Raw genomic sequence first — 10,000 nt, 5'->3', positions numbered from 1 at the left:
ACAGGTGAAACATAAACTACATCCTATTTCTTCAGCAAGGGGAAAAACAAAAACTTTACCTTCTTAATTGGTCTTTATCCAGCTCAGAAAGCTTTTCCTAGGCTTAGTATTTGAGATGCTGAAGTCCTCAACATCACTCTCTCTTTGGCCCTGATAACTATCATATTACTGTCAATTAGCCTTAGCTTGTTACTGGATGTTCCTCTTTTTACCCTTACCAAACTCAACTCTTTCATAGGATCGCTTTGAAATACTTTCTGCAGTTGTATAGTAATAGTCTCTAAGGAGTTTATACTATGTTAGCAAATCATCTCCCAACAATGTCAGTGGTATGAGTAGGGACAGATGCTAAAAATTCCATTTTTAATATAAGAAACTAAAGTTCTAGAGATGTTGACTTAACAGCAATCCATGACTCAATAATAGATCTAAGGCAAACCAAAAAGCCAAACCTGCTGCCATCAAGTCATTTCTGATTCATAGCAACCCTACAACAACCCTTTAGGACAAAGTAGAACTGCTCCATAGGGTTTCCAAGACTCTAAGTCTTTACAGAAGCAGACGCCACATCTTTCTCCTGTAGAGAGGCTAGTGGGTTTGAACTGCTGACCTTTCTGTCAGCAGCCAAGTGCTTTAACCACTGTATCACCAGGGTTCATAGTAGGTCTAAACCAAAAAAAAAAACCAAACTCACTGCCTGCCATCGTTTCAACTCATAGCGACCACTCCTTGGGTTTTCAAGGAGGTATCACTGTGGAAGTAGATTGCCCAACCTTCCTTCTGAGGAGTGGCTGGTGGGTTTGAACCACCAGCCTTCTGGTTAGCAGTCAAATGCCTTAGGCAGTATGCCACCAGAGTTCCTATGGTAGGTCTAGGGGAAAATAAAACAATAAATAAATAACAAAATTTGTCTTCCAGTCTTACTTGAAACTTTTAAAAAATTCAGAGATTCAAAATAAAAAAAAACATTAAAAAAAAAAATCTCTCATGAGATTAGCATTGTAGCAGCAGAAACTGAGTGCAAACACCAAATTTTACTGAAGAATGGCTGACATATTTGAAGTAAATTTAAATAATAATGGTTTAAATTTGCAGAGTTATGGTAGCAATGAATGAGTAAACTGTCTGGTCCTTAATCCAATTTAGTATGATCCTCATACCAAACCAAACCCATTAATGTTGAGCTGATTACAATTCATAACAGGACAGAGTAGAACTGCCTCATAAGCTTTCCAAGACTATAAATATAGATACAGTCTGTCACATCTTTCTACCATGAAGCGGCTGGGGGTTTGAACTGCTGACATTACGGTTAGCAGCTGAGTGCTTTAATCACTGAATCACCAATGCTTCTCTAAATTACTAAGCCTTCTATTAATGAGAGTTATCCTTGCCCTAGGTAAAACTGTCACCAACTTGCTTTTAAGGGCTGGCACCCTCAACCTCGTTGCCTTTTTTCCTACACAACTATATCTGGTCTCTATCTTCTTTTTACCATTTTTTCCGCTTTATAAAAGTTTACTTGCAAGAATGAACCAAAGAAATGGATACACTATTACCGAAAAGATTCAGTATTTACTCAAACTCACTGCCATTGAGTAGATTCTGACTCATAGAGACCCCATTGAATTTCCAAGGCTGTACATCTGTACAGAAGTAGATTACCCCATCTTTCTTCCACAGAGCAGCTAGAGAGTTTGAACTACTGACCCTGGTTAGTAGGCAAATGCCTTATCCACTATGCCACCAGAGCTCCTTTCAATATATACTAGACTATATAATTTTTGATGTTCCTTTCTTCTATGATATTCTGATTTCATGATAATCTATGCTAATTTCCATTTAACAGAGGATAATGTAATAACCTAGGAATTAAAGTCTAATTATGGAATTTTAGGCATGAGCGATCCAGGTGGAGAAGGCTTTACTAAGGGCAGAAGAGCCTTCTTCACTTTGTTGGAAAAATACTATGTTAATAAAACTAAAAATTGCAAACCAGATGCTGTGAAGTCCGTTCTGACTGATGGCAACCCTTGTGTGTCAGAGTAGCACTGTGCTCCATAGGGTTTTCAATTGCTGATTTCGGAAGAAAATCAGACCTTTTTTCCAAGGGGTGACTGGGTGAATTCGAACTACAGACCTTTCAGTGAACACATAAACGGGACTCTGCTATTTTGTTAATTTCTTCACATACTCACAAATCCAGTGCTAGGTCTAGGTCTAGTGCAATAGCACAACTTCATATCCAATAGTTGTACCTCCTTCTACCTAGTAGATTTTTTCTCTCTAACTCAGAAGGCATAGCTAGCTCACATCCCTCTCTGTCATGAGAACTTAAGAAAAAATTTAAGGAACTAAGCAATATGGAAAAATAGCAATGGTAGTTAGAAAGCAAGATGAATCAATAGTTGTTGACTCAAGCTTTTCCCCAGATGGGGTCTACATGTTCCAATCTAGAGGTCATACAATGAAGTAATGAAAATTTTTAAAAGACTGAGAAATCTTGACTTCTAAAGACTATCACTGATTTTCAGGAATTCAACCTCTAGAATAGTAAGGTGAATTAAATAACCAACTGTTAAGCAACATTTTTAGAAAAAGAGATACAGATGAGAATAACAAGCAATATTCATTGGATCTGCTGGTAAAAGACTTAAAATCTGTAAAAAATTGTAGTAAACTATTGAATAGCCCACTTAATTACTGAAAATCAGAAATAGAAGAGGAAAAACTGAACCTTAATCACTATGCAGAATAAAATCAGAACACATTGGGTAACTCCAAACTAAATGTATGTCAAATTTTCACGTCTCTTAGTTATGATGTTAAAGATACATTGTTTCTTGTTCCCAACTGCTACTCTAATTCTTATAAATCTCACATAGAAAAATACTTAGATATTTCACTTAAAGGAAAAACAAAAAGTATTTCAATGAATAATCTCAACCGACCATCAATTTCATGAAATTGATACCTATTCTCAAAGTAATTGTTAAGAAAGAAAACCATCACCTTACAATATCTTATATGTTATCAATCTCTTGCCTCTAGTTTCTTTGATACAGAATTCCCAGAGGGAAGAATTATTTTCCAAGGTGAAAATAAAAACAATTGCATATACAGTGCCAAAGAAAATTGTGCTAAAATTATTAAATACTTAGTCTTATCTCGATTTATCCCAAATATGCTAGTAAATTACATTGAAGTGTGAGAAAAAAGCAAGTGGTATGTTCTAAAGTTCCATTTCAGGAAATCGAGTAAGGTAGTATTTTCAAACACTAATGAAACATAAAAATAAGACACTGTTTTAAATGATAAACTAAGTAAGTTAAAAGGAGAAAAGCAAGTCATTTTATTCTTCACCTTCAGCAAAATGCCAAAATAAGCTAATACCATAAAGAATAAGATGTAAATTTAAAGTTTTTCTAATGTTTTCCAGCCACAGAGAAGGGTATGTGATTTGATGCCTCCACTTTTCCCTTCTGATCTGTCATGATATGATCATGATAGAAAAAGACTGAAGTGTGGGAAATTTTTAAAGTAGAAAATTCACTTTAATAAAAAATGAGTGACAGTAAGCAGTAACTCTCAGCAAAGGGCTGGGCCACCTTTCAGGAAGCAGGCACTTCATATACTATTCTTGAAGGGACTTTGTTGGTGACATTGAAGAGCTAAATAATTTGAAGAAGTAAGGTAAGGAGGTCTTATGAGAATTAAAGCTGGTGTACAATCAGAACAGCAGTTCTGGCAAGGGAAAACAATATAATATGATGGGTGCTAAAGTCAGGGGACGCAGATGTTGAGAAAAATCAAAATGGAATATAGTGTAATTAAGCTAACTTTGGCATGTAGCCTTCCGAATCAGAATCATTACTTTACAGCATATCACATATACACAAGAGTTCTTTTTTAGTGATTTCTTTAGGATCAAAGCTTTGAAACCTACCTTCAAAGGGACAGAAAGTCTCCAGCATGAGGTCTTTTTCTATAATTAAATCCCATTAAAGTGGGTCCAAGTAGAGCTTGTCATATTTTCAAAGTTTATTCTTATATATAATAAACTATAGTAAGTGCCCAAGGCTTGAGAGAAATACAGAAATATTTTACTTATGAAGTAATTTTCTCCTCTTGATTTCACCTAGCTGATATTCCTATCTTTCCCATAAAGCAAAGGAGAGCTCTGCTTGATGAGAAATGATACAGTAGGAAGATGATGATAGAAAGGTGGAGAACCACTGCTGTGCTCTGAGATGGTTAAAGTATTCAGCACCTGCTACAGGTAAATTAACTTCAAAGCATGTGAACTGGAAGTATGGGCTTTCGGATAGGATCCCACTGGTATCACTCTTGTGCTGTTTAAAATCTATTACAAACAAAGGCGAAGTTCAAGGGAAATTATAGTAGTTTGCAATGTTCATGGACCTTTTACCTTTATATCACTGTTATTCCTGCTTTGGTTCATGATTTGGTAAGGCAATAGTCAAAACAGTTCTGAGTTGCTCAGCACCTGGTGTATTTAAAGATACTGGAGCCAAGGAGGGTCTACTTTCAATATCTTCCCAGGAACTCTGACAGTTATAAATAGGAACCATTTTTCAAGTTAGGATATAAATTATATTTATGGTGAGTAGAATGAGGAAAAAAGTTAGTTTAAGTATTTCCTAAACATTTGCTCTGTCCTCCCTTCTCACTCTATCTCATATAGGCCCTGTAGGTACCAGTATCAGTGTGACACACCAGAAGGTCAGTGGGCCAAAGGATTCATTGTCTAAGGAAAGGCTTTTGACCTAGTGGAAAGATAAACAATATGCTTTGACCACCATTTAGGGTGGTAACAACACAGTCATCATCAATCAAAGCAGTCTTGTTTGTTAAAGGTACAGAGGCTTCAATCGTTCTTAGCCTTGTAATATATTGGAAACCCTATATTTTATATAACTGATCATAGGTGCTTTTCCACAAAAGACATTTTTCCATGTAGCAATTGATAATTGATAAAATATAAAGTGGAACTTAGAAATAACAAAACTCATACCCTGAGTAAAAAAAAAAAAAAAAAAAAAAAAAAAAAAAAAAAAAAACAGCCATTGCCTAATTCTCAAAGCACTTATATTTGACTTAAACAAAACATGTTAATTACAGCACTAATACTTAAGGGTGGTTACTAAGATGGGCTCAGGTATAACAAGGATTGTTAGGCTGGTGCAGTACCAGGCAGTGTTTCATTCTGTTGTACACAGGGTTGCTATGAGTCAGAGCTGACTTGATGGCACCTAACAACAACAACAACAATATTAAAGGAGACAAGATTATCCAGATGATTAAGCCTAAAGTACTCTGGGTATATGTGAGCTGGTATGATGAAGAGAAAGGCATTACAGAACTTTTTTTTGGTATGTCTAAACCCATTTCTGCTTCCTTCTAAAGCGAAGAAGGCGTTCAGGGCAGGGCAGCCAAGGAGCTAGCATTAGTGGCCTTGGGGTACTTGATATCATTGTGTTCATGTCTCAAAGTTAAAATAGGCATAGCTTCTTAAGATCACAAGGGCAATTTGGTTTCTGTAAGAAGAGGATGGAATTAAAGTGTTGGCAGCTTATGTAGAAGTCCAATATGTGAAAATGAAAAGAAAAAGAAAAAAGTTTTATTTACGTGCTTTGGAACCTTTCTGTCTATAAGTTAATAAATTCTACAGAAGTTTCTTTAGAGTGTCAAATTTTCTTTCGATAAAGAAAAAAATAATTACTGTTATTTTGGAAAATAAAACTCGTTGTAAAGAATAAATTATAAGAAACATGTTTTTCTGTTTTGGGTGATATATAGCTTTTGTTGTATGTTTGACTTCTGTGACTTCCTAGAACAATATATTCAGTTTTTTCTACTTTATGTGCGTTGTGTTGTTGAATATAATTGGATACCTATACTGAAAAAAAAAACACAACTCACTGTCGTTGAGTCGGATCCGACTCATAGCGACCCCTTCTTGGGTGTCTGAGGCAGTGTATCTGCGGAAGTAGATTGCCCAATCTTCCTGATACCTATACAGATTCACAAAATCTAGTCTGCACAAATGACGTTTCTTTTGATGAACAAAGAAGGGGATTCAGTATCAGAGTTGCTTCAAGCAGCTTTATGTCACTGTTATGCTTTAATTATATACCTTGGCTGGAGGATGAGGAGAATAGAAAGCTATAGCATGATATGTATTTCTAAGGTTCTGAATTTATGCATAACCAGTAACAATGCATGGTACAAAAATAAAAATCTTATAGCAATATTAAATTACAAATTATCACAGAAGTCATATTTTCAGTCATTCAACTTTAAACATAAGCTTTATTATGTGCTAGGTGCAATGTGGATGAATTCCTGTGGCTAGAGGGCCCTTAACTTTTGAACTTCCTGGCACTCACAGGAAGTGGGGGTGAAACAACAACAAAAAACCTCCCCCTCGGAAAGAACATAAATTAGGATAGCAGTAATATATTATTCAATGTTTCACTTTTGTATATGTTTGTGCTGGAACCCCATCTGAAATCACTGTTGATATTAGTATGTTGAAGTAATATTTTTAAGATGTAGCAATGTATTGTAAAATTGACGTATTTCTGGGAATCTGCTGTAATCTAACCTTTATTCTACACATTTCCAGGTTGATTTATTTTCTGAATATTTGTTATAGCCTATAAAATATATATTCCAAATAACTTAATGTTTTCACTTACTGAAATGAAAAGAAATCCAAATGCCACCTGTCCTTGGTTACTTGTGATTGGCTGTATAATACTAATTAACCAGATTCACGCTCTTTAAAATGACTTACTGTTTGAGTTTTGTGGGAATCCAGACAAGGAGGATGGACCGTTCATTCCAGGGAGAAGGACAGGAGGAAGGCCAGGGAGTCCTGGGTAGGCTGCGGGCAGACTGATGCCATGGAGGGAGCTGCTGTCCATCATGCCTGGCTGCTGTACCGTTAAGCCCAGTACGTCTGAAGCTTTCTTTATACGATCAAGTTCTTGTTGTGCCATCAGCTGTCGAACGGTGGTGGGAGCTAAGTAATCTTTCTCTCGATCAAGCTGACTCCCAACGGTCTCCCTCACTTTTGAAATGTGCTGTTTGGAGAAAATGTGATCTCTGATAGACAAGCGGGCAGAGTACTTCACCCCACAGAGAGTACACTCTGGCTTGGTGCCTTCTGTTCCACTCTGATTGATCATGAAAGGCTTTCCTATGTTGATTTTGAATTTCTTTTCCTTTGCCCTTGCATTTTGGAACCACACCTGGACCACTCGTTTGGGCAAGCCGATCTCATTCCCCAACATTTCACATTCTTGCATGGTTGGAGTTCGGTAGTCGCTGAAGCAAGCCTTGAGGACCTTGAGTTGAAGGTTGCTCATTTGGGTTCTGAACCTCTTGTGGCCTGGCCGATCGTTACTTTTGGATTTAAAAGGATTGCTGGATCCAAAGGGATTTGGTGAACTCGGGTCAGCTATGCTTGATGTTTCACTGCGGTCAGCATTGTCATCAGGGTCATCAGTGATATAAAAGCTTTGGTCATGGTCACCATCTTTATCATTGAAGTGTATTGATGGACTTGTGAGAGAAAAGAGAAATTTTTCATCACAGACCTCTGCGGTAGGGGTGGTTGCTGTTTTTGGCAAAGGGTCAAGTGTTTTTGGCTCTTTAGGAGATAAAGCTGTTTTCACATCTCCTGAACTTCCTGTGGTGCTTTCCATTTCAGCGTTTCCCTCATCTCCGGTGGTGGCATCACTGATGGCTGTGTTAATTGACGAAGTCTCATCGAAATCAGTCTTATTTTGGTCATACCCAGCCTCAGCAGGAGGAGCATTTAAATTCTCTACATCCTCAGAACATTCTGCTTTAAAAGAAGAAGGGCTTAAAAGATTCTTCGGCGACAACTCCGCTGTTTTACTAACAGGAGTCGACACTGTAGAAGCCAATTCATTCTCACTTGATAGATCAACTTTAGTTAACGGCAAAGACGGATAATCAAAATAAATGTATTTCTGTGGGCTTTCTCCCCCATCTTCTGTTGATATTAAAGGGCTCGGTGGCAAGCTGTAACCTGCCTGCTTTCCTTCATTCCAGTGCCGAGAGCGAATGTGGCTTTCTAAGGCTGACTTTGCCTTAAACAGGGCTCGGCAAAATGGACACCGTTTATGCGACTGTGCCGGACCCACTGCACGGAACTGACCTTTCCTTTCTCGAGCACGAGTATTCTGGAACCAGACTTGCACAACTCTTTTTTTCAGCCCCACTTCACGTGCAATATGATCAAGCATTTTCCTGGTAGGATTGGAATCCAGTAAGTATTTTTCATAGAGTATTTCCAGTTGTTCTGGGGTAATTGTAGTTCTCAAGCGTTTATCACGGTGCTGGTCTTCACCACTATTCCCTCCTTCCTTTTCACTGCCATTATTATCTTCTTTATCATCCAGTTTCCTTTTAAGGGAAGCAGCAACTGTTGCTGGGGCTGTTGTGTGGGAGGAGCTGGTCTGGGGTGGCATTTGTGTGAGAGAACCACTCAGCAGCTGTCCAGTCATCAGTGGATTATTGGGGTCGAATATCATGTAGGGCATATCCATAGGCCTTTCCAAGAATGGAGAGTGAAGGAATTGGTTTTGAGCAGCAAGGAAATGCATGTGCTGGTGCTCCTGCCAGAGTTCTAGAGTTGGGAAGGCAACTGTACACTGATCACATTGGTATTGTAGTAACTGTGGAGGTAGACTGTTCTGGAGAGAAGTCATGGAAATTTGCAGTGGACTAGAAGGGACTGGGGTTTGAGAGGCCGAAGGAGGTCGTCCGATAAGTTGGGCTTGTTTTGGTGGCTGTGGCTGTGGCTGTGGCTGAGCTGTGGAGGCCTGTGGTGGGTCTGAGGAAGTTGATGCTAATGGCGGGGCTGGTTTGGTGCCTTGAGAGGTGGGTGAGGAGTCACTCTGCTTTGGTTTTTCTGTGGGATATTCAGGTTTGGGAGAAGTCTTCTCCGGTTCCGGTTTGGGTGAAGGAATCAGGGGAGTACTAGTCCCAGAGCCAGAACTGGCTGCAGGTGCTGCAACACTTTTGGCTGCCTCTGTTTGGCCAGACACTGTGCAATGTTTGTACACCACTTGATCGGTGGCATCCATGGAGTCTTCAGTTTGGCTTTCATCTTGGGCATCATCGTCTTCATCCTTATAACACTGCTTTTTCTGATGTGTGATCAAGTCAAAAATCCTGGGGAAAACCACATTGCACTTTTTGCACTGGTACTGCATGTTGCTTGTTCGAATATACCGTTCATTTGTGAGTTCTCTTTTTTCATTATCTTTACTTTCTGCTTGGTTCTCATAACTCTTTCGTGCTTTCTGACGAGCATTCTGGAACCATACAACAATAACCCGAGTAGGCAGATTGAGGACAGTGGAGAGCTGTTCTATCTCATCATCTTTTGGATAAGCATTTGTGTCAAAAAAGTCTTGTAAAACCCTAAGCTGATAATCAGTAAACCTTGTTCTGGAAGACCTTTTACTGAATGATGTATCCGATTTGTAATGTTCTAGAGAGGTGGGCTGTGGATCAATTCTGATATCTTCCAAAACAGTTATAGGAGGGTTACTGAAGTTGTATGGGGAATCTTTATTTCTCTGTCGTTCCTTAAAAAGTGTATTTCGAAACCAGTGTTTGATAACTTTCTGAGAAAGGCCAGATTTCTCTGCCATTTCTTGGATCTGTTCTTCACTTGGAGAATTATTGATGTCAAAATAAGCTCTCAGGATTTTTAATTGATCATCTGTAATTCTTGTTCGTGGGCGTTTGAACTGAGAATGTCTTAAGAAGTTGGGATCTAATCCGAGCTGCTGCTGACAAAGTTGAGTGAGATCGGCAGAGAGCGTATCCATCTGCGGCAGCTGCAATGCAAGCTGGGGCGGGAGCGCGGGGTGTTGCACAGGTTGCATCATAATGGGTGGAAAGAGCGGAAGGTCAAGAGAAACAGGCAGCTGGA

The 10,000-nt window shown here is 38.7% G+C and overlaps 1 protein-coding gene across 1 annotated transcript in view; it reads right to left on the bottom strand.

Annotated features, from left to right (window-relative positions):
- The window catches only part of ZFHX4 (zinc finger homeobox 4), a 247,429-nt gene that overhangs the window by 3,069 nt on the left and 234,360 nt on the right, over positions 1-10,000 (bottom strand). The window contains exon 10 of the mRNA XM_042781501.1: positions 6,821-10,000. This exon is cut by the window's right edge and continues 68 nt beyond it. Coding sequence (XP_042637435.1) covers positions 6,821-10,000 — 3,180 coding nt within the window. The remainder of the gene's footprint in view (positions 1-6,820) is intronic.

Source organism: Orycteropus afer, unplaced genomic scaffold (genome assembly GCF_000298275.1).
Source record: "Orycteropus afer afer isolate SDZICR_OR568_19922 unplaced genomic scaffold, OryAfe1.0 scaffold00129, whole genome shotgun sequence".
In the NCBI taxonomy this organism is placed as follows: domain Eukaryota; kingdom Metazoa; phylum Chordata; class Mammalia; order Tubulidentata; family Orycteropodidae; genus Orycteropus; species Orycteropus afer.
The sequence above is the reverse complement of the archived record's forward strand: the minus strand, read 5'-3'. Positions and strand labels throughout refer to the sequence as shown.